General features: G+C 40.9%; 5 protein-coding genes across 6 annotated transcripts; 3 read left to right on the top strand and 2 right to left on the bottom strand.

Moving 5' to 3' along the window:
• Window positions 1-3218: 3218 nt before the first annotated feature.
• Window positions 3219-5051, top strand: LOC134181918 (G-protein coupled receptor 157-like). 2 transcript variants are annotated; one of them, XM_062649207.1, is made up of 6 exons: window positions 3220-3376; window positions 3443-3564; window positions 3627-4203; window positions 4262-4447; window positions 4515-4695; window positions 4760-5051. In XM_062649207.1, exons 2-6 carry the CDS (start codon window positions 3467-3469, stop codon window positions 4861-4863), a joined length of 1146 nt encoding a protein of 381 aa, XP_062505191.1. In that variant the 5' UTR covers window positions 3220-3376; window positions 3443-3466; the 3' UTR covers window positions 4864-5051. The 2 variants fall into 2 exon arrangements, with proteins under 2 accessions (XP_062505189.1, XP_062505191.1); XM_062649205.1 differs by having other exon boundaries at window positions 3219-3376; window positions 3443-4203.
• Window positions 5052-5428: 377 nt separating this feature from the next.
• LOC134182426 (uncharacterized) lies at window positions 5429-9363 on the top strand. The gene is made up of 11 exons (XM_062649828.1): window positions 5429-6457; window positions 6520-6702; window positions 6755-6935; window positions 7005-7101; window positions 7183-7213; window positions 7332-7426; window positions 7722-7815; window positions 7878-8678; window positions 8737-8910; window positions 8967-9174; window positions 9238-9363. Exons 1-11 carry the CDS (start codon window positions 5645-5647, stop codon window positions 9291-9293), a joined length of 2733 nt encoding a protein of 910 aa, XP_062505812.1. The 5' UTR covers window positions 5429-5644; the 3' UTR covers window positions 9294-9363.
• Window positions 9364-9424: 61 nt separating this feature from the next.
• On the top strand, window positions 9425-10470 carry LOC134181919 (uncharacterized). Its single transcript, XM_062649208.1, has 5 exons — window positions 9425-9513; window positions 9578-9706; window positions 9768-9885; window positions 9967-10078; window positions 10142-10470. The coding sequence occupies exons 1-5, from the start codon at window positions 9438-9440 to the stop codon at window positions 10277-10279; spliced, it is 573 nt and encodes a 190-aa protein (XP_062505192.1). The 5' UTR covers window positions 9425-9437; the 3' UTR covers window positions 10280-10470.
• A 2417-nt stretch (window positions 10471-12887) lies between these two features.
• LOC134182427 (uncharacterized) lies at window positions 12888-17246 on the bottom strand. The gene is made up of 9 exons (XM_062649829.1): window positions 17039-17246; window positions 16460-16641; window positions 16170-16391; window positions 15410-16105; window positions 14508-15346; window positions 14236-14440; window positions 14019-14174; window positions 13609-13946; window positions 12888-13545 (listed from the first exon to the last, which is right to left on the bottom strand). The coding sequence occupies exons 1-9, from the start codon at window positions 17244-17246 to the stop codon at window positions 13524-13526; spliced, it is 2868 nt and encodes a 955-aa protein (XP_062505813.1). The 3' UTR covers window positions 12888-13523.
• Window positions 17247-18737: 1491 nt separating this feature from the next.
• On the bottom strand, window positions 18738-21882 carry LOC134182429 (short transient receptor potential channel 3-like). The gene is made up of 7 exons (XM_062649830.1): window positions 21853-21882; window positions 21091-21786; window positions 20180-21018; window positions 19909-20113; window positions 19691-19846; window positions 19273-19619; window positions 18738-19214 (listed from the first exon to the last, which is right to left on the bottom strand). The coding sequence occupies exons 1-7, from the start codon at window positions 21880-21882 to the stop codon at window positions 19193-19195; spliced, it is 2295 nt and encodes a 764-aa protein (XP_062505814.1). The 3' UTR covers window positions 18738-19192.
• Between the last annotated feature and the right edge of the window lie 1530 nt (window positions 21883-23412).

Consider the following 23412-nt stretch of genomic DNA (forward strand, 5'->3'; position numbering starts at 1 on the left):
CTTTTGAATCTAATTACTTCTCATTTATTTCCTTCAACGGAGACGTAGCGGAACGTGTGAACGCTCGCTGGATAGCTTATCGTTCTGCGCTCTAGGCAGCTGCAAAATACTTATGTTTGTGAGCTGGAAGAATTTTCTAGCTAGTGTTTTTCATGCAAAGGTGAGCATCACTTTGTAGAACAAACCGTCTAACTTTTTAGCTAGCCAGTTGTTTGGTGACTTCATACTTTTCGAAGATAGACACACCACTATTACTGCTCGTTCATATCTTGGAAGCTAAATCACCAGATAAAATTAGCCGATGACGGGAAACTTCTCGTCATTATGGGGGCTCTAATAGGGTACAAAGTGGATATCATATCATTTCATTGTAAATCTAAAATATAAAGCTCAAATTGTCTGTGTGTGTGTGTGTGTGTGTGTGTGTGTGTGTGTGTGTTCGCGTTTGGCGGCCACGTCTTTTGTCCGTTCGCAACCGAAATCGGCACGCACACTCGGCACGCACAGGGGAAGGTTTGCGTAAAAGAATTAAAATTATGCACAGGGTCCCCTCTCGAGGGGTCGACCCCCGCGTAAAATTTCTCGATGACGCAAACGCTACACATTCCAGGTCATTCGAACACACGCCCACACCAGTCCTGTGTAGACTGTATGCATCGTCGTCTTTCGCAAAGCTTCGAGCAATCGAATATCTCTTGCCGACGAAACTTACTCTTCTAGCGCTTTCGTTTCTCTCCAAATTCTGATTGCATTTGCACCGAATCCAACATAAACGTTTTCTGCAGCAAGCGCTACACGGGGAGTGTGTCGATTTCTATCGAAACAAACGCGAAGAGCAAGATCCGAATTTATTCAGCATATCCGGGACCTCGCAACAAAGATTGCACGTGATGTGTCCACAGACCTATCTTTACACTACAGTACCTTGCCCGTACGAATGACGGGCCATGGATCCTAGTTGCTGTATAAAAAGCAAATTGCAATGACACACGGATTTCAATACAAATGTCATCTCCAACTTTAGAATTTCGTTCCTATTACCTCTGTAGTGTTTACTTGTATTCCACCCAACTACAGTACATATCACAACGAAAATTTACTATGGTGCCATCCACCTTCAACCAAGTCTTAGCTATGAAACTAGAAACGTATAAGTGCAATCAGTAAGTACCTAGTTGACCATCTGTTGGCAATTGTTACAACTGCTCTACGTAATATGGTACAAAGTTACAAGAAAACGAAAGCTGTACATTACAGCAACGGAGATCTGGATGCTGCTGTTGCTCTTCTGAGGAATGACAAGTCAATGAGCTTCCGACAAGCAGCTCGTTACTTTGCTAGACCAACTAAGACCTTGCATGATCACTACAAAGGGATCCGGTCACAAGTGGGTGCGGGAAAACCAACCATTCTCTCTAGAGACGAAGAAAGAGAAATAGCAGTGACTTGCATGGTACTGCAAGAGCTTGGATATTGATGGGCGTGTCCGATACAGGGAAAAGCAGCAGAAGTTCTATTTTGTTATCGTGAACAGCAATACGCCAAGTGATCAAGCTGAACATCTTGTTACTACTCTCTACATTCATGCCTTAGATACAAGAAATCTTTGTCTGGTTTCCGTACGCCAGTGTCCGATATATTGGGGAGTGTCGGATACTATTTATGACTCTACGTGTTGCATGCTTCTGAAATTGGTGAAAATGTTGCATAACATTTTCATTAAAACTGAATACTGGTAGGTAAATTGATTGGCATACATGGTTCTTCAGACCCTATTTCGTTTGGCTTGTATTTTGGACACCAATAAATTGATATGTATTCTGTGCTTGAGTTGTGTTTTCGTCACCCTCATTTCTTGCTTCAGCATTTTCAGTAACTACAGTATTTCAAATCAATGATACCTAGGTCCTGGTAGTGAGTCCAAACTTTGAGAGTACCCGTACCTTCCTTACCTTGGTTTTATTGAGTCCACAAATGGGATGAAAGAATGATCTAGATTCCAAAAGGAATCCAGCATACCATGACGGAAACTGTGTCACCAACTGTACTACTCTGAATGCCTGCCTACATATAGTATTGTTAACTAGGGCACAGACAGCTAGCCATTCTCAAATTTGTAGACCGTAGCAAATAGAAACAGGTTTGGCAAATAGAGTGATGAGATCAAAGATCCATAGAACTTAAGGTGCACAATGTTGTGACATGTAGATGATTTTTAATTTCGCTGCCACTAGTACAACTACTAAAATGTAGAATACCACATTGGTTACCACGTTGGTCGTTATCCAGTCTAAAAGCCAATCTTTTAAATTTAATAATTGTAACAATACTTACAAACATAAATTAAACCTTAATTTATGTTTGCTTATTCTTCTACGTTTATTCTTCTATAACTATCTTATTTACTTGTTAGTGTATGTATCTTGTCTGGCCTAGAGCACTGTACCTGTAGTGGTATGAAACAAAATATATTATTATTAATTACCTGAAAAATTGACTTCCTCTTTAGTGCTATTCAATAGCATGATGCGGATAGACTTCCCATTTGTTTGAGACATCAAATGGGGGCCTCTGAAAGCATTTAAAAGAATTGGAATAACGAAGAAAACGCTTGACACTACATTCTTCCACGTTGCTTTCACTTCTGTACAAATGAAACGCACCACATTAGCTAGTTCTAGCACTAAATACGTAGAGATGGTCAATATCAACGGAGATATGGACCCTACTGTATACCGTTAATTAAAGGGCGGACCATGAACGGCAAAGCAACAGCAAAGAGAAAGAAACCCTAGTGGCACACCGTAGTACAATTATTCTGTGATTTCCAATATTCCACTACCGACAAATGAATAATCGCGTAGAGTATACGTATAACAACAACGATGCGCTCATCATTGTCTCCAGTAGGTTCCGTCTCCGTTGATATTGACCATCTCTACATATTTAGTGCTAGAACTAGCTAATGTGGTGCGTTTCATTATCTCTAAAGAATCGCCGCACAATGTTCAAACAGTAGGTCACAAGCTTAGTAGTCATTTTGTGTCGAGGTTAAAATTCAGTAAAATGATGTCACACCTCGTAAAAATGGCGATGCTGGCACGCTTCTGACAGGCCTGGCACGTGTGTGTCATCAAAGAGTAGCTAGCGCGCGCATGCACTCTCGCTCTTGGGGTTCTCTCAAACATCTTTCTTGCACGGCATCGTATAGTACTATACGAAAATTGGCGCAAGAGTCCAAGACTACAATTAATTAACGGGCATATAAATTCGCATGATCTGACGATGAGGTCGTGTACTGTACAGCAAGTTTCTTATCCGGGAAATCTATTCAATTGTGCAACCGTAGAATCCATGGTCGGGCTGCGGGCGACGTGTAAGTGTGAACTCTACAGCCTGCTAGTCGCGACATGCGTTTATTGATCATTAGTTTTCTACGCAGCATTTCTCTTTCCAACTGGCGACGATGGCCTCTCCAACTCCTCATCAAACGTCACAGCTGACACCATGCAAACCGCTAGGCCGCCATGGGTCGCCAACGATGCCTACAAGCCATATTTCCAAGTATCCTGTGCCGCATCCATGTTCGGCTCTGTAGTCATCATCCTCACCTATCTTCTCTTCAGAGATCTTCGCACGACGTCGCGCCTTCTTCTCGTCTTTCTCTCTCTCATGGATTTTGGTACGGCTCTTTCTAACTCGATCGGAATGGTTGCTGGATTCAAAGAGACAACAACCGGCTGTCAAGTGCAGGCAGCGTTTGCAATCTTCTGTAGTCTGAGTTCCTACTTCTGGACGGCAGCTATTGCACTTTATCTCTATTTCACAATTGTTCGTGATCAGCAGTTTGTTGCAAAGAAATTGGTTAAAGTGTTTCATGTTGTTGCCTGGGGAATACCCTTGATTATTGTATCAGTCGCTGGTGGTCTGGACGTGCTTGGTCTCGATGTTACTGATCCTTTGGAACATTCGAAGGAGATGACGGTGTCACTCACTGGAGGATGGTGCTTCATCAGAAGTCCTGCCAATCAGTCGGTTTTTAGTAGTAATGGATCGCTGAATTTTGTATCTCAGTCACCAGAGTGGTTTTCGGATGTTTGGTTTGATTTTTGGGTAATGATGGCTTCTGTGGCATGGCAGATCGCAACGTTCTTCTTCTGTGTTATCATATACCTACTCATTAAGATACACATTTACAAAGAAGTCAGATGTTTTATCATGATGTTTACGTTTCGTCACTGTATATGTGTGTTGTGTGTAGAAACATCGATCAAGCCAAGTGTTTGTAACTCATAGATTATTGAGAACTGCCGACAGTGTCGATAGAAAACTGACATTTATACCCATCGTGTTCTTTCTGCTCTACATATGTGCAGTTATCAGATCATTTGGAAGGATTTTTCATAGCCATCATATCATATACAATAAACCATTGATCGTATTGCAGGTAATTCAGGTTGCACACAGAATTAATTATTAATTAAATGCGTCGAGTGATTGGATTTGCATGCCAGGGTATCTTTGACTCTCTGCAAGGTGCTGCAAATTGTGTGATTTTCTGTTTGTTCACGAAAGCTGTTCGAAATCGCATTGCAGCTTGCATTTGTTCATATTGCCCGCGATCAAGTCATCACTCTAGACAACAAAGGGGTGTGAATGTTAATCAGTCACATCGGGTGGTTACAAGTGAATACTGTAAGTTAATTAATGAGCTCTTTGTATCATACATTTTAACTCGATATTAATATACCTGTTGTAGTTAATGAGCCGATGTTTGATCGAAAGAAGAGTGCTGATTGGCCAGATTGTCGTGGATATTCTGGTAATTCTGAAGTAACGCCTCTCGTTCATGATGTCAGATGAATTATAGTCGACGAGAGTGGTTTTACGTAGTGATTACCGTTGCCATATTTTATATGTGACAATACTGACAGAGAAGTTTATTTGCGCTGTTAGTGTGATAGAGGTTTTCTATTCTAGGACTGTGGTGGGTAGAACACAATAAGCATGGCATTTGTATGTCTAGTCTGAGGTTCAGAGAATGGCAGTTACAAAATGCACGTAGCAAGTGACGGTTATGTGTAGCTCGTGTGTGTGTGTGTGTGTGTGTGTGTGTGTGTGTGTGTGTCTGTCTGTCTGTCTGTCTGTCTGTCTGTCTGTCTGTCTGTCTGTCTGTCTGTCTGTCTGTCTGTCTGTCTGCTGTTTACCAGTATGTCTCCCTATGTTCACTGATCACACATGTGCATATGGATACACTTGTATGTCAGACATTTGCGCCTGTTTAGTACAGTGTGTACCTATAGCTAGCATGACTATATGTCAGCTCCAGCTGTAATCCAGACTTTGTCATGAGTCAACAATACCTATCCGGGATTTGAATACCTAAAGCTATGACGTCACTACACTGAAGACAAGCGGGGAGGTAAGAACCACGTCGGGCTGGAAGTCTCTCTGTATGTACGAAGATGATGTACCAAGGGCATCAATACTATATCGATAGTTGGATTGTTGTTTGCTGACTCATACTGTGCCACCTGCACCAGAAGGGACAAAAGCGTAGGAGAGACCTGGATGTCCCGTATGAGTGCAGGGTTGCAGAGGCCTCATGTGAGCGTAAACTCTACACTACAGCCCGCCCGTCGATATGAGTGTACTGATTGTGTATATTCTTGCATTGCTGTCTTCAACTGGAGGGGTCACTAACATTTCATCAACTGTGCCATCTACACAACAGGCAATTGCAACAGAACAGGCAACAATCATCACAGCTTATGACATTCTAAATGTTACTGCATGGGTGGTCAACGACCTGTACGTGCCATATTTTCAGGCGGCCTGTGCAGTGTCCATGTTCAGCTCTCTAGTCATCATCTCGACTTACATTTTTTTCAAAGATCTTCGCACGACATCGAGGCTTCTTCTCGTTTTTCTCTCTTTTATGGATTTTGGAACAGCTCTTTCTAACTCGATCGGAATGGCTGTTGGATTCACAGAGACAACGAGAGGATGTCAAGTGCAGGCGGCGTTCGCAATTTTCTGTGGTCTGAGTTCGTATTTCTGGACCGCATCTATTGCATTGTATCTCTATTTTACGATTGTGCGCGAAGGGCAGTTTGTTGCAGAGAAGATGGTGAAAGTGTTTCCTTTTGTTGTGTGGGGTCTACCCTTGATCATCGTTGTCGTGGCTGGTGCCTTGGGTGTGCTCGGTTTTGCTGTTACTGATACGCGTACTTCTATTGCAAAGCATTTGAGGGAGAAGTCGGTGTCACTCACAGGAGGATGGTGCTACATTCGAAGCGATAGGAATAGCAGTGAATTGGCATCTCAGTCTCTAGAGTGGTATTCGCCTGCTTGGTTTGACTTCTGGGTGATGATGGCCGGTGTAGCATGGCAGATAGCAACGTTTTTCTTCTGTGCTATTGTTTACATCTTGATCAGGATACACATTTTAAAAGAAGTCAGATTTCTATTGTGACTGCTCTATGTTTTGCTCTTCGTGCGAATGTTATATATCTGTAGAAAAATCAGTCAAAGATGTTTGTGACACGTGAATCATTGAAAATTGTCGACAGTGTCGATAGAAAACTCACTTTTATTCCTGTTGTGTTCTTCCTTCTCTCCGTATTTGCAGTTGTTAGAGCATTTGGGAGAATTGCTCGTGACGATGACATCATATACAATGAACCGTTGATCGTTTTGCAGGTAATTCATCAAATCAATGGAATTACATTAAGTGATTGGATTTTTCTCATAGGGTATTTGTGACTCGTCGCAAGGCACTGTGAACTGTGTGATTTTCTGTTTGTTTACCAAAGCTGTTTGGAATCGCATTACTGCACGTGTTCGTTCCTGTTTCTCGTTTTCGGGAGAGCACTTTCGAAGGGAAAGAGGTGTGAGTGTAAACCATCCACGTCAGGTGGTTACATATCGATACTGTAAGTTTGTAAATGATCTTTCTGTGGTGGCATGAGAGACCGTTGAACACACTGCTAATGCTATTTTAGCTAAAGAGCCAAGGCTGGACAGAAAGACGAATGGTGATCGATCAAGTCATCAATATTCTGATAATTCTGAAATAACTCCAATACTTCGTGATAGCAAGTGATGCATACGTGAGACAATCAGTGCTTTTTTATTATTGCAGTTGCATATTTTTTATCATCTAACTCTTTGTGCAAACAGTTTTATATGCAGTCTACCCATGACTGATGTGGTAGAGGTTTTATAGTATGATTTGCGATGGGCAGTGGTAGGAACTTGGGTGTATGAGAATGGCAGTTACAATGTATGTGTATGTGTCTCACTTTTGTTGAATGAATGTATGTTGTTAGTCACACTTGTTTTTGCTGAGATGTTCGAGTTTTCAAACCAGTGGAGTTAATACGTTGTGTAATGACAGTTATAGAAACGGCTACTTTGTCAACTGGTCACATGGTGTGTGTGTGTGTGTGTGTGTGTGTGTGTGTGTGTGTGTGTGTGTGTGTGTGTGTGTGTGTGTGTGTGTGTGTGTGTGTGTGTGTGTGTGCTGGATATCTGGGCTTCAGGTAATTAATTAAGCCATTGTGACTCCATATATGTTTGCTGAAATGACATCACACACACACACACACACACACACACACACACACACACACACACACACACACACACACACACACACACACACACACACACACACACACATAGGTCCTGTGTCTGTGAGTAGGAGAGGTTTTAATAAGCTGCGCGCGCACTTCCGCATGCAAACCGTCTGTTGACCTCCACTTCATTTGTTTCCCGTCATTCACTTATTCGACCTTTTCTCACCCCTCCAAGGTACAAACAATTCTGAACGCGTTCGTGTTTCATTGCTAACACCTTTCTCCACTTGTTTCAAGTCTCACACCTGCCACACCCACGTCGTGATATCGAACAAATTCCGGTCTGACATGGCGTCGGTCTTGTCACACAAAAATGTTTCCTTTCCATTAAAAAACTACAGCTATCTCAATCGTCCTGTGGAGCCGTACCTACAAGCGGCCTGTTTCTTGTCGATGATTGGTTCTAGTATCATCATTCTGACGTATGTTTGCTATGTCGACACGCGTAAACCGTCACGGCGCCTTCTTGTGTTTCTCTCGCTCATGGATTTCGGCACAGCTCTGGCTAATAGTGTCGGTATGTTCCTAAACTTTCAGACGTCCTCGATTGGCTGTCAGATACAGGCGGCGGCTGCCATTTTCAGTAGCTTGAGTTCGTATTTGTGGACTGCAGCCATCGCTGTGTATATTTATCTGACTATTGTGAAGGACAAGCAGTCATTGGCTGTGAAGCTAATCAATGTGTTCCACGTGTTAGCTTGGGGTATTCCCTTCGTCATAGTTGCTGTGGCTTTTGGATTGGGAATACTGGGTTATGAAGATGTGACGCTGATTCATTACTTTCACAAGAAAGAGATTTATTTTAGTACGACTGCAGTGACGGGAGGATGGTGTTTTCTTCGTGGTCCCTACATGTCCAACAATACGACTGTCGAACAATTTAATCGAATGCTCGACGTCAGGAATGAGTCGCCATTGTGGTACAATGCAGATTGGTATGACGTTTGGGTGATGATTGCTGGTGGAGCTTGGGAAATAGTCGTATTCTTCTTCTGCTTGATCATCTACCTTCTCATACGAATCAATCTTTGGCAAAAGGTCACCTTCCTATATTATCCCAAGCTTGACGTGTTGCCATCTAAATGTTTGTTTGTAGAGGACATCGTTTGTTACGATTGACTCGTTCAGAGCTGCTGAAGCAGTCGATCGGAAGCTAACGTTTATACCTATTGTCTTTCTGGTTTTGCATGTGTGGAGTTTAGTCAGAGTTATTGGTCATTTTTCACATAACAAATCTGTTGCCGGAGCCGAGTGGTTGGTAATCGCTGAAGTAAGCGTTCAGCTATACACCACTTGACATCAAATGATTTTTATGTTTATTTCTAGGGCCTTGGTGATAGTTTACAAGGAGCTGCAAATTGTGTAATTTTTTGTCTGCTGACTAAAGCTATTCGAAATCATTTGCTAGTGTCCATGAAATTTTGTTTTCAATCGAGATGCTGTCGGAGACAGGCGGACACTAACGACACTATACATCAAGAGGACAAGGCTCTGTTGCGTCACAGACTTCCGACAACGACGATTGCATCGAAGGGTGGGTCGATTGTTTGGATGTGTTGGTACGATTTGAGTGAGGTGGCTATTGTTGCTTACACAGATCGACGAGATATTGGACCCAATCAGTCAGATGAGCGACGTTCGCTTTTGGGTTGATGTAAAATCAGAAAGAGAAGACAATCTATTTAGTTTGGTTTCTTTATCAATAGCAAAAAAATTTCTGAGATTTGATTGGATTTGCGCTGTAGTAAAAACCGAAGTCGTGCGCATGCGCAATTAACGTCACAATGATTTCTAACGATGGGTTGCGCTCCTAGCTTCCCTTGCGAGTATAGACCTATTGCTTACGAGCCGCAGTATAGATTCACCGATACAGGTGAGTAAAAACATTACTTTACGAAAGAAAGTGGAAACGCGTGCAATACTGACTGAAACACGAGGTTTGTACGTGGACTCTCAGAGAAGGGTTAGCAGTCAGACGTCGTTCTTTCATTTACTGCACACGAAGTACTGGGAAAATTACATTAACGAGAGAAAGAGAAGAAATGAAGCAAAATCTAAATTTCGAGGTGACGTGAACACACGAGGACTAGTTAAATTGATATTGATATTAATGCTTGTTGCCGTCAGACACTAGAGAGTTGCACGTTGCGTTTCCGATGTGGAGTGAAGAAGAGCTGCTTCAGTTTAGGATACGATTTCAGTTGCTTGATTGGAATGGCGACGGCCTGGTAGACGACCACGACGTGTAAGTACATGTCTGCTTGGTCTACTTCCGGGACATTTGTAACGAATTGCCCGGCTACTTGTAATGCTTGTGCACGATTAGCAACCACCTTTTGGATGAACTCGGGTATACTGGAACGGCAGAAGAGCGAAACAGATATTTTGGGTTTGATCCGGATGGATCAGACAGCATTGATTTTGTCACGTTTCTTCAGGTTTACATTTGTTTGTATACTAATTTGGCTTGCAGCTTAACTAAGAGACTTCTTTGTTGTTAGATAATTCAGCGTGTACAAACTGGTACCATGTCAGCTGACTGGGGCTTGGGAGCCTTATGCTCAAGGAATATAGAAGACAATGTGCAACAGGTTCAAAGATTGAGTGTATTAGAACAGATGGCGGCAGGAGTCTTTTAGCTATGCTTGCCACGAACTATTAATTCTAACCTGCAGCTAGAGTTATATTCTATTGAGTCAGGCAGGTTTATTAGTTTGTGATATATTTAATGTGTAACAATGTGTGATGCATATAGGAAGTTGTGTTGTCTGGTCACTAGATACATTAATTGTTAGGAACGAAAGTAGTCTCAATTATAAGTCATCTGTCTGTCAATATGCTGCTTTACAAGGGCTTACTGACAGTTGTATTGTTAATTAACACAAGGTACGCATGTGCTCAGGATATGCAGGGGTGCCCAAGTTTGAAATAGTAAACGTACTTGGCTCTGTGCATACTTTGATTCAAGGGACACTCCTACGCATGCTGGTTAAACTTTGTATGACTGGTAAAGTACGTAAAGTGTATGTGTGACAGCTGTAGTCTGAGTCTCAGGACCAAAGTCATCAGACCTATTTTTCTTGGCCAGTAGGAGTCAGTTGTTCTTTGCTTTGACATATTGACATACCTATACTGCGCATGGTAGTCGGTAATGGGTGTGTCAAAGCATGACTACAATCTTGGCGCTTCTTCGGCACTGCAAAAATTGGCTTGGCAGTACATGGGCACCCCTGGCTATGGTAATAGAGCTGTCCACCCTTTGACGACTAGACATATGTGGACGGCTTGATAGACGGATGTGGGTGGTATTATAGCCTAGACGTGCAGGTTCACTGTTACTGTAAGTTGGTTGTATGTGCTTAGCCTCGTACCAGACCTTCTCATGTCATCATGCCCAGTTTCCATATGACACGACAATGCTGGTGAGGGTCTGGGATCATCCCACCTACTTTCTTCACCTAGTGTCATTTGACGTTATCTAAGTGTCACTCCCACGTCACCAAGTCAACACTTTCATGCTCTTAGTTAATTATGAATCCATCCCTTCTATCCAAGTTATGCTAGCTGTGATATCCGATTGCATACATTCACTGTTTATTTTTTGCTCCTGAGGTACTGCATGGAAGGAGGTTCATTTTACTGCAGTGCATGGAAAGAGATTCATTCCGGCGTTGTTGTGTCATACGGGAACTGGGTACGACAGCACGAGAGGGTCTGGTATGATAGCCTTGTCTCTAGACTCGTGAGCTTGGCAGTGTCCGGTTCCTGTATGACACTTTCAACCCTTGGCAGTATCCGGTTCCCGTATGACACTTTCAACCCTTGGCAGTGTTCGGTTCCCGTATCACACTGTCAACCCCAGTGTCCGGTTCCCATATGACACTTTCAACCTTTGGCAGTGTTCGGTTCCCGTATCACACTTTCAACCCCTGGGGTTGAAAGTGTCATACAGGAACCAGACACTGCCAAGCTCACATGAGTCTGGGGACGAGGCTATCACAAGAGCAGATGCCGCCAGTTACGTCAAAGCTTGTAATTGCATTCCAATTTCTCAGGGTGATGTGATAATGAGGTTAGACTTGTGGTAGTTTTGCGTTTGATAGTCACAGTTCTAATTTTCTGATGAGATGTTTGTCCTTTGTAACCATCTCTAACGCCCATTATTCAGGAAGTCTTAACACAATAAGGAACAAACAGCATCTGTGCATGGCGGCTTCCAGACTGTCTTCAAACAGGTGACTTACGTGGCTTGACATTAGATAATCCACACTTTAGTATGGGTGTGATCTATTGTTTAGCTAGTGTTGTGCAATAATATCGATAATCTGATCTATCGATAGAAAATTGTTTCCCAATAGCAATAGACACACTTAGCTATAGATCACAGGACTACGCGGAATGTATTTGTTTGGGACCTTTCTAGAAACAGATAGAGTGGAAAGGCTTGCTAACGTGTTTTATTGGGCACCTTTCCTTTTCCGGATAGAATGAACAGTTTCCCAAACCTTTCCGGAAACGGATAGACTGGAAAGGTATTACGCTGTTCGATTGGTAACTTTTCTGTTTCCGAAAAAGATAGAGCGGACAGAATTTCCAACCTATCCTACCATCAGTACGGATAGAAAGGATAGAACAAGCACCTAGACATGTAAAACTTGCGTCTTTACCAGCTTTGACCTTTCAAATCAATGCGCTTGCCTTGCGTAACATTTCCAGACCACTATTTGCGCTTATTCTGGATTGCCCACACAAAAGTTGAACGGCAGCTGTTTTCTTGTGTTTGGCAGAGCAAACTCCTGAAGAGTTAGTAGACATTCTAACAGGTGGAAAAGTAGATGAAATGGCTATGACAAAGAACACGTACACCTGGGTTGACTCTGATCATGACACAGACACTCTGACACAGGCACTGATTCTATGCATGCGCTTAGTTCTGTTACCGCCTCATCTGTCTTGTTTCGGAAAAGTTCTGTTTGATTGGTAAATGTGCCCTGTCTCTTTCCACTCTATCCGACCTAGCCATTTCCAGAAAAAGATAGTCCGAAACGAATAGGCCTCCGGCCACACTCTCAAGTCAATCATCCGTGCACACCACGATCTGCAGTTGTGCATGCTAGACCGAAACATCATGTGATAAAAGTTGGAATGGTAGGTGAAGCAACTGCTGCTGGACCGTCTGATTTGTTCAACAGACTTCTTCCCGAAAATGTGGACAAACTGGTTTTCTATGTGATAGCATGTAAAATGTCCACTTTTGTTCAATACGTCATTTGAAATCTTTCATTAAAATTATTGTGATACTTATTGTATCATGATAATACAGTGATAGTTGATATGCTAGTAAACTATATCACACAGCACTAGTATATTGACTTAATTAATTAAATGTAGTCGTAAGTGCAGGCATATGGCAAATTGGCTTTTCAAAAGCCTAGCCATATAGACAGACTACGTATGTAATGTGGGGTAGGTAATAGAAAAGTGACTATTGCTCTTGTCTTGGTGCCTCACTATTGTATTAGTGCTGATACAAAATACATGTAGCAGTCTACTGATTGTGTCTATGGCAACATCAATATGACATCAGTGGTAAAAATTTTGCCAACTTGGTGTGGTATGTGTTTGTGTGTAGTTTTTGTAGTATTACAATTAATTCTGTTGTGGAGACCTGTCATCATGCTTTGAGCGTATATGTTAGATTTACTAAATTTCAACACCTGGCAGATCATATCTGATTATTGCTATGTCTATGCTACACGTTACACAAAATGTGTTGAACTTGTAAATGGCTATGGTTGTGTTTCATATTGTTGTAACAGAAAAGTTTTTCTGAACTGTTTACACGTGTAAACTGTTTATGGTGCTTCAACTGTGAACTCAGGATCAGACAATTGTATCGTCAAACCTAGATACAATTATGACAAATTGTCTTTCTCTATTGCAAACATGAATACTATTAACGTCTTACTTTCTTTCGATTGTTGAGAGTCTGGTCTCCAGATGAAGCACAGATTCGGCCAGTCTGGTCATAGATGCAGCAAAAGGAGAGAGAGAGTCACGCAGTTTCAGTTGCAGTGGACTGTTGTCGAGCTCATAATGTTTGCCACATGACTGACTTGTTGGAAGCGAAGGTCGATTGGCAATGCATACTTTCAAATTGTTGATTTCAGAATATACTCTATTGAAGTCCTTTTTGGTGACTGCACTGTCTTCGTTCTTCTGATTTACATTTTCGAGAAAGCAGTTCATCATTTGCTTTTGCGATACGCTATCTGTGGCATCTATGGTCTGATCTTCTGACCACTGCTAAACACACAATACTCCCAAATTAGGCTGTTACATGCCTCATGCTGTGTGATGCACTCTGGGTGTACTTACAGTCTTGTGATGTGACACTTTTTGTCTTGCAAAGTTACAAGATAGGATCTGTAACGTGTAGTATAATATGTTTAATGGCACGGGCAATGGAGGGGACACCAGCAACCGACGTATAATGACAGCCTTTGCAAACTTCCTTTCAATCTCCGAATTAGCCTTTAAATACATAATATAGATCTATACTTAGAATGAACGCAGTGTATGTTGTGGTATGTACCTGAACGGTCTGATATGCATTTGTCACAAAGGCTACGACCATGCTGAGAAAGAAGATGGAAAATGCTGTGAGCCATATACCAAAGAGAATTATGGCAATAATTTCTTCAGTTGATTGTGGAGATAATTTGGGATCGATCATGAAATCATCTAGATTTGCCAATCCAAACATCGAAAAGTAGAAGTATTCTATGGCTTTTCCAAAACTGGAAACAACAGAGTTTGCAGTTATTTAATTAAACAATAATTTAAAAATGTACTTGTGTAGCTAACCCTTCAGAAGCCGGTGCATGTGGTCGATTTCTATATCTCACCCCTCGAGATTTAGCAGCTAGTAACAGTGGTTTAGTCTCATTCATCATTCCTAGACTTTGCAATTCTGCTCCATAGATTCCGGTGATGACAGATGACATTATGATCAGTTGGAATATCAAATATACTAGATATCCAACAGTCTGCATTAACAGGTGCTCAATGGATATTTGTATTGGACCAAGAACAGAATGTGATTTGGCCATCTGGAGAAAATGGTAGAATGAGCACGCGAGTCCAACACTGAGGAAGTAGAAAGCAACTCGTATAGCTTTTGATTTGGCAGAGACCGAAAAGTTTCCATAGAAGCAAACGATGCTGATAATGAAGTACACGTTTAAGAGAATAGTTGACAGAGCAGTTAGAATGTCATCGTATGTGGCTATACTTCGAGACTTGAGTCTCAGCTTTTTCATGTGACTCAGACCTTCGACGTTCAAGGCGACTACATAGATACTGAGAATCCAATCTACGGTGTTCAGTTTACAGCCTGTGTCTCTGTGTTGATTCTTGCATCTTGGCTGCGACTTGACACAAACAACATGTGTCACAAGAATTATAAGAAAAATTATGTATGAGATTATGTATGACATGTATTGCACATAGGGTCCAATTGGTGATCTTTTCATGTTAATAAATTCTCGAATAGAACGAGGGAGTGTTCGCAGTGCAAGGAATGGGAATAACAGGTAGTAGATGATGATGTTGCGAATAAGACATAGTGTGCCGATGCCTGATTCTTGATCACAAGCATACCAACAGTGTGTCAAATGCTTCTGGACTGTACAACAGGCAATGAACTATAATGTTGAAAACAATCATGAGTAACTCAAACAGGAACATAGTGACATTCTTTAGCAGACCTCTTTTATTTTCTGGTCGATTCCGTAACTGATGACATCATCTGATGGGAATATTTTGCTTCCGTTGACTAAATCTGTTGCTATTGAGACCATTTGATTTGCTGTTGCAAGACACTCTTCTTTGTTTAACTCTTGGACTTCGGACGCGTTTCTGAATGTTGTCACCATTTGCAGACAAAACATGAGTGGCTGTGGTGATTGTGCAATGATTGCTGGCTTGGCAAGCATTGAAAGCGTTTCGTGTGGTATGAATTTGAGCATCTTGGATTTCTCTGGCATACAACCACATTGAATTAGCAGCTCGACCTTGTCTTTGTTCCCATTTCTCACTGCAAGTGACAACGGTGTTGCTTTTGCTCTATTTTTGGCATTTTCTAGTTTTGGGCTCAACAACAGAGAAAGCGGCTCAACAGTGCCAACACTTCCAGCTGCTATATGAATCGGTAAATCACCGTTATTATCTGGAATTTGAGGAACACCATTTTGTAATGCCATCTTTAGAACTGCTATATTACCAGATGAAACAGCTCGATGAAGTATATTGTCTCCTGTATGTAGGCAGACTGTGCTAATACTTAGACCTCTCGTCATCAGTATCTCTATCTTTCGACAAGGAATCGAAGAAGAACTTGCAGCCGTGACAATGAGGTCTGTGTTAACTTTATTTCCACGTCTATCACATTGCTTCAACAACATCTACAACGACAAACTATTTCAGCACTTTCTATCATGCAAATACTTTTACTGATAGTTTTCTGACATTCATTTGAGCTTCTGTGCCCAGCATTACGATGCAATGTAGCATGGCAAAGGTATGTTGATACTCTTGCACAATGTTCATCAATGACATGCATTCTCTCTCTGGTTTATCCAGTAACAAGTGGAGTGGAGTTTGCTCGTCTTTTCCAACCACAGTTACATCAGCACCGCCTCTCACAAGAGATCGAAGCACTTCTCGGTCTACTTTTTGTTCTTTGCTGAGCTACAAAGACAACAGATTGCTATCAAGAGATTTGTATAGTAAATTGACATAGTGATGTTGACATATACCAGAATATGAAGAGCTGTTTCTTCGCTTTTGTTCTTTTTGTTCACATTGACATGAGTTCGTTCTACAAGATGGGTGATTGCTGATGCAGGGCATCTACAGGATACAGCAGTGTGCAGCACAGTGTTTCCCTCAGCATCTTCTAGTGCAACGTCCACTCCGAGAGCCAACAGTGAATCAAACGCTAAAACAGGTAGATAATTGCATAGTTTTACAGACAACCTTTATGCAATGAATTCAGTGATATTCAGTTGTACTCTAGGTTCACAAACATTATTGCCGATTATTAGTTGTGAATGAATCCACGATATCTAGAGGTCAAATTATATAAAGAAATGTGTTTAGTTGGGTTTTAGTTTGGTGTTAGTATTTAGTTAGAGTTTGGTAGCTAGCTGGGACGGGAATGTGACGTATAGCTAAGACTAGACGGGAGTGTAAAGTCATACGGGAAATTCAAATACATAATCAATTGACCTAATTAGCTACCGAATGGTCAATGTACCATCCACCGTCTAGCTGTTGCGCTGGTATCTCTCGGAACAGAAGAAATTTAAGAGCTACATACAACTCGTAGTACTCACCGCGCAACCATTGCGATGTCTCTTTCCCTGACATTGTCACCCACCGATGGCAGAGAAGATGTATAGCTGGTAGCCGGTCGTGCCCGTAGTGATAGTTGGCATGAACACCGTCGTTGACAAGTTGCACAATGTCCGCCAAATCGTCGCTAGCGTTTGCGCGCTCGGTACACTTCTGTAACGGCTGCAGTGTCAATTGGTCGTGTTCCATTGCAACGCAGTGTCGTCTAGTCTACCAACAGAAATTGTTGTCTCGACTGCTAGACAACCAGTGAGAGTTGTTGCAGCAAGAATGAACGTTTTGTCACCACCAGCGTGTATAATTGTATTACTAAATTTTGAAGCCGTTGAAGAACTCACATCTGTGGCCATACGTTTGTTTTTGTTTGCCACAGTTTGCATGGTTTCGACCGTAACACGGGCAAAATTGAGTTTCAGACAGTAGATTAGGTAGACATGCATAGACGGTGATAATTAGAATCTAGCACACCCTTTTTTATACGACTGCAGTGTTCACGAAATGTTCAGATGGCGTACACCGTGCATACTGGATTGTAATAAACTGTATAGCTAAATATATATTTCTCGGATGGTCGTTGGTTTTAGTTCGAATTTGCGAGCACAATTGCCTCAAAGCTCTCCTGTTTCTAGAGCATTCAGTGGAAAGCCATCGTGCACAGAATCACAAATTATCAGATTTACATGCTTGCTATTCTAAGATTTCTATGGAACAACACTGTTCTACATCAACGACAGCGAATATCCTGTTTTGCTTTCACTTCACTACGTACATGAACAAGCAATTAGCTAGTAGAGAGCGAGTAGCTTAGTAATAAGTGAATGTCAACGTACTATGCAACTGACACATTTAGAGCACGTTTGAAGCACAGGAAGTAGTCGAGACAATCAATCGTTGTCTGGTTTGGCGATTAGTTCTGGTGTACAACCGGAAGTTGCATAAAACAATAGCGGAGATATTTCGGCTAATTGCCCCGAGAACGTGCTTGCGGCTAGACGAAAAAAGGAGCAGAAATGTTAGCCCAAGTCACGCATGATGGAATCTCGCTTGGATTCTGACGCAGTTACACTTCATGCTGTCGTTTGATCTGATGCTGAGCTGCTGCTAAAGTTATTGGTCTTTCCTGCTCCCTATCTAGTGGGAATGGTAATTGAAGAAAATTGTATTTTCGTTCGTTGCTAGGCTTGAGAAACATACTGGTCAGTGTTCCATGTCTTGTGTCTGATCTCTGTACAATGTAGAGAGTCAAAGTACTTGCATTAGTTGGTTACTACCGCCCAATGTACTTTGTTTAGGACTATACTAAAAGCCATAGAGGTTAATTTTTAGCAAGTCTAAGACAGCTGTTTTCATCTGGTTTTGCAAGGGGTTTGAAGGAAATATTGCTTATCAAGTTATATATATAGCACCTTGGAAGGGGCCTCTCTCGACCACACTGCAAGTGTGTTGTGTATACTGTATTACACATAGTCTATTATTAGTAGGTGTGTGTGTGTGTGTGTGTGTGTGTGTGTGTGTGTGTGTGTGTGTGTGTGCGTGTGTGTGTGTGTGTGTGTGTGTGTGTGTGTGTGAGAGAGTGTGTGTGTGTGTGTGTGTGTGAGAGAGTGTGTGTGTGTGTGTGTGTGTGTGTGTGTGTGTGTGTGTGTGTGTGTGTGTGTGTGTGTGTGTGTGTGAATCTGAATGATGAAAGTGACCAGAAGATTTGAAATCTTTAGTCGCTACACTATGCAAAAATAATCAATAATCAACGGATAGTCGTTTATTCCTGACAATTTACAGACTGCAAGCCTTTCTGAAGAAAAGAGTCAACCCCTTGAAGAGATCCCCATCCAATTTGTTTGCGAAACCTTTCTCTTAATTAATGTGCCTGGTGTGTGTACCAATGTTTGGTAACGATTGGACTTAAACTGTGACCGTGCATCACATACATTTTCAGTTTTATATACACTAGATATATATTGTCATTATTATTGCCATGTCTCAGCTACACATTAACAAATTTTGTGGAAAGATTTGTCACAGTCACTTATGATTATTACTGGTATTTTTCAATTTCAAATACTTTGTCAAAAACTGTTTACATCTAAACTGTTTCTATCTAAATTGTTTCTGGTACTTTGACTATAAAGATGACAGGATCAGACAATTGTATCGTCCAACCTAGACAGATTCATGACAATGAGCCTCTTTGCAAGCATGAATACTATCAAAGTCTTACTTCTTTTCAATTGATGAGAGTCTGGTCTCCAAATGATGAACACAGTCAGCCAGTCTGGTGAAAGATGCAGCAAGAGGAGAGATTGAATCATGCAATTTCTTTAACTGCAGTGCATTGCTGTCGAGCTCATGATCCTTGCCAAGTAATTGGCTTTGTGCTAAAGATGGTTCGTGTCCTTTGGCCATATATACTTTCATATTGTTGAGCTCTGAATATACTCCAGTCAAGTCTTTTTTGGTGACTGCACTGTGTTGGTCTTTTTGGCTTGCATCTTCAAGAAAGCAGTTCATCATTTGCTTTTGTGAGGCACTATCTGCGGCATCCATAGTCTGATCTTCTGATTGTTTCTAAGGCCACGATATTGCCATTTGGGCTACTATAGGCATCATGCGATATGATATACTCTGGTTTTACTTACAGTATTGTGACGTGACATTTTCCATCTCTTAAAGTCACAAGATGGGATTTGCAGCATGTAGTACAATATATTCAATGGCACAGGCAATGGAGGGTTCACCATGACTCGGCGTATTATGACAGCCTTTGCAAACTTTCTTTCAATCTCTGAGTTATCCTTCAATTACATAATATAGATCAACTCTTAGAATGAATGTGGTCTTGCGTCATCATATGTACCTGAACAACTTGATATGCGTTTGTTACAAAGGCCACCACCATGCTGAGAAAGAAGATGGAAAATGCTGTGAGCCATACTCCAAAGAGAATTACAGCAATATATTCCTCAGGTGATGCTGGAGATGAAGCAAAGTCCTTAATGAAAACATCTATCTCTGTCAATCCAAACATTGAAAAGAAGAAATATTCTATTGCTTTTCCAAAACTTAAACAACAGAGTTCACAGTTAGTCAATGATATTTAATTACATTTTTGTAAACGCACAGCTAACCTCCTGGCAGCCTCAGGCTGCTCGTCTTGCTTATTTTGCATACCCAGACTTTGTGATTCTGCGCCATAGATTCCAGTGATGACAGATGACATTATGAGTAGTTGGAATACCAAATATACTAGATATCCAACAGTCTGCATTAACATGTGCTCAATGGATATTTGTATTGGACCAAGAATAGAATGTGATTTGAGCATCTGGAGAAAACGGTAGAATGAACATGCAAGACCAACACTGAGGAAGTAGAAAGCAACTCGTATAGCTTTTGATTTGTCAGGAATGTCAAGGGATGAATAGAAGCAAACGAGGCTGATAACAAAGTAAATGTTTAGCAGAATAGTTGCCAGAGCAGTCAGAATGTCATCATATGTGCCCATGCCTCGACGTTTGAGCCTCAGCTTTCTTAATAAGTGACTCAGACCTTCAGTATCGAAGGCAATAACATAGACATAAAGAATCCAGTCTAGAGTGTTTAGATCACAGTTCATTTGTGTAGTTTGTGTAGTTGGTGTAGTTTGTGTAGTTGGTGTAGTTGGTGTAGTTTGTATATGGCATCTCGGCTCAGACTCAACAGAAACAACATGACCTATAAGAAGTACAAGGAAAATGATGTATGATAGTATGTAGGCAGTGTATTGGACGTAGGCTCCAATCGGTGATTTTTTCATGTCAATGAACTCTCGGGCAGAATGAGGGAGTCTACGCAGTGCAAGAATTGGAAATAGCAGGAAGTAGATGATAACGTTATAGATGAGTCGTAGTGTGCCAGTTCTTGACTCTTGATCACTAGCATGCCAAAATTGAGTCAGATGCTTTTGGACTGTACAACAGGCAATGAACTAAAATGTTGAAAACAATAATGAGTAATTTAAACAAACAGGAACACAGTGAATTGTCAATTCTCAACAGACCTCTTTTTGTTTTTGGTTAATTGCATAGTTGATGACGTCATCTGATGGGAATATTTTACTTCCATTGACTAAATCCGTTGCCATTGAGACCATTTGATTTGCTGTTGCAAGACACTCTTCTCTGTTTAAATCTTGCACCTCTGATGCTTTTTTGAATGCCTCCACCATTTGCAGACAAAACATGAGTGGCTGTGGTGATTGTGCAATTACTGTTGGCATGGCAAGCATTGACAGCTGTTCGTGTGACACGTGTTTGAGCATCTTACATTTCTCTGGCATGCAACCAGATTGAAGTAGCAGCTCGACCTTGTCTTTGTTCCCACTTCTTACTGCAAGTGACAATGGTGTTGCTTTTGTTCGATTTTTGACATTTTTTAGATTTGGTCTTAGCAACAGAGCAAGAGACTCAACAGTGCCAATACTGCTAGCTGCTATATGAATTGGTAAATCACCGTTATTATTTGGAATCTGAAGAACGCCTTTCTCTAATGCTAGTTTTAGCACTGGCATGTTATTAAATGAAACAGCTTGATGAAGAATTGTCTCTCCTGAATTAGGACAGACTGCACTAATACTAAGGCCTCTTGCCATTAGAATTTCAATCTTTTCACAAGGAACAGAAGAAGAACTTGCAGCCGTGACAATAAGATCAGCCTCAACTTTATGTCCACGCCTACCACAATACTTCAACATCATCTACAACAACAGAATATTTAAAACAAACTACACTCTTCTTAATAATTTTTGCTGATGGTTTCTAACTTCCAATTGAGCTGCTGTGCCGTGCATCATGATGGAATGTAGTATGGTAAAGGTACGTTGATACTCTTGCAGAATATTCATCAATGATATGCATTCTTTCTCTGGTCTATCTAGTAGCAAGTGGAGTGGAGTTTGCCCATCTTTTCCAACTACAGTTACATCAACACCACCACCTCTAACAAGAGTTCGAAATACTTCTCGGTCTACTGTTGGTCTTTCATTGCTGAGCTGCAAATGACCAGTTAACAGCTTGATATCAGGTGACTTTACATTAATGTGAAAATTTTTAAATGGTTTACTAGAATATGAAGAGCTGTTTCTTCACTCTTGTTTTTTCTGTTCACATTTACATTTGTCAGCTCTACAAGTTGAGTGATTGCGGATGGAGGACATTGACAGGACACAGCCGTATGCAACACAGTGTTTCCCTCAGCATCTTCAAGTGTAACATCCACTCCCAGAGACATCAGTGAATGAAATGCTAAAACAGGTAGATCATTACAGTTTGCACCTTTTTACAGACAAATCTTCATGCATTGAAGTTTCTAGAAAATGGTTGTAACTGCTAATCAACTAAGATACTGTAAACACCATGTGTGCATACGTGTATGTGTACATATTTTATAATATGTGTATATTATGTATTTTCATAGTATGTATTTCATGGGAACTATGGTGTTTTCATTGTTGAAGCAAATGGAGATTATTGTATCTATTTAATTATTATGACTCTGATTATCTATTTCTATCTTTATTTTTAATTTGGCTGTAAACAAAGACATAATTTATAAAGCGGGTGCAGTAACAGTTGCAGGTTGTGTTACTTACATAGTGCCTTATTACTTGGCTATCTTAACAACATTTCATACTTACAGTTTGAATCGTTTGCTGGAGTATGTAATTGTTAGACTGTATATTATATACTGTAATAATCAGTGTAAAAAAGTGATTTTTCCAGTGCTTAGAACTGATCTGGTTGAGCATGGCATAATAGTAGTTTTTATCAATTATGATTGTAAAGTTAAGTATGTATAGCTCATCGAAAGAGGCAGATTCTCATTAGCTTTGATATAGGCTTTCACTGACTGGGTCTTTTCAGGTTATTATTTCAAGACATTATAAAACCTTATCTACTCAGACTCAAAAAGTGGAAGCATTTTGTGAATTGAGTCTATCAAATATAATTTTAGAATTTAGTCATTTGGTTGATTCTTGAAAGACTGATTTTGTTTTTTCTTTTAGTGCTCTTGATAGCTAGATCAGGAAAGACAATTGTTGATATGGTGTGTTTCATTTATTCTTGTGAAATTGATCAATCGAAAAATATAATTGAGTTAATTATAGAGAATTTAAGGCTTTGTTACTTTGCACTGCCAATGTCTACGCGATATACCCGGCCAGCAGTACTGTACACTGTACAAGCATGTACTCTGAAGTTGATATCAAAATCAGTTATGACATTGAGCACATTAGTACACTGTAAGTCATGTCCATATGGATCATTCGAATAGATGATGACTCATGAGCAGGCCTGACTCACGAGTGCATGGTATAGGGTCA

Source organism: Corticium candelabrum, chromosome 7, assembly GCF_963422355.1.
Source record: "Corticium candelabrum chromosome 7, ooCorCand1.1, whole genome shotgun sequence".
NCBI classification, from domain to species: domain Eukaryota; kingdom Metazoa; phylum Porifera; class Homoscleromorpha; order Homosclerophorida; family Plakinidae; genus Corticium; species Corticium candelabrum.

Coding starts and splice junctions, on each gene's coding strand:
- LOC134181918 (XM_062649205.1), top strand. CDS start 3,286: ATGAGGTCGTGTACTGTACAGCAAGTTTCTTATCCGGGAAATCTATTC. Junction 4,204..4,261: donor AGATACACATTTACAAAGAA/GTCAGATGTTTT, acceptor TGTTGTGTGTAG/AAACATCGATCAAGCCAAGT. Junction 4,696..4,759: donor GGTGGTTACAAGTGAATACT/GTAAGTTAATTA, acceptor TACCTGTTGTAG/TTAATGAGCCGATGTTTGAT.
- LOC134182426 (XM_062649828.1), top strand. CDS start 5,645: ATGAGTGTACTGATTGTGTATATTCTTGCATTGCTGTCTTCAACTGGA. Junction 7,427..7,721: donor AACGGCTACTTTGTCAACTG/GTCACATGGTGT, acceptor GGTTTTAATAAG/CTGCGCGCGCACTTCCGCAT. Junction 9,175..9,237: donor AACGACGATTGCATCGAAGG/GTGGGTCGATTG, acceptor TTGCTTACACAG/ATCGACGAGATATTGGACCC.
- LOC134181919 (XM_062649208.1), top strand. CDS start 9,438: ATGGGTTGCGCTCCTAGCTTCCCTTGCGAGTATAGACCTATTGCTTAC. Junction 9,514..9,577: donor GTATAGATTCACCGATACAG/GTGAGTAAAAAC, acceptor CTGAAACACGAG/GTTTGTACGTGGACTCTCAG. Junction 10,079..10,141: donor ATTTTGTCACGTTTCTTCAG/GTTTACATTTGT, acceptor CTTTGTTGTTAG/ATAATTCAGCGTGTACAAAC.
- LOC134182427 (XM_062649829.1), bottom strand. CDS start 17,246: ATGGAACACGACCAATTGACACTGCAGCCGTTACAGAAGTGTACCGAG. Junction 16,642..17,038: donor GACATCGCAATGGTTGCGCG/GTGAGTACTACG, acceptor TACCTGTTTTAG/CGTTTGATTCACTGTTGGCT. Junction 13,546..13,608: donor CTCTCAACAATCGAAAGAAA/GTAAGACGTTAA, acceptor AATTGTATCTAG/GTTTGACGATACAATTGTCT.
- LOC134182429 (XM_062649830.1), bottom strand. CDS start 21,882: ATGATGCACGGCACAGCAGCTCAATTGGAA. Junction 19,620..19,690: donor AAATGTCACGTCACAATACT/GTAAGTAAAACC, acceptor TCGTGGCCTTAG/AAACAATCAGAAGATCAGAC. Junction 19,215..19,272: donor CTCTCATCAATTGAAAAGAA/GTAAGACTTTGA, acceptor GAATCTGTCTAG/GTTGGACGATACAATTGTCT.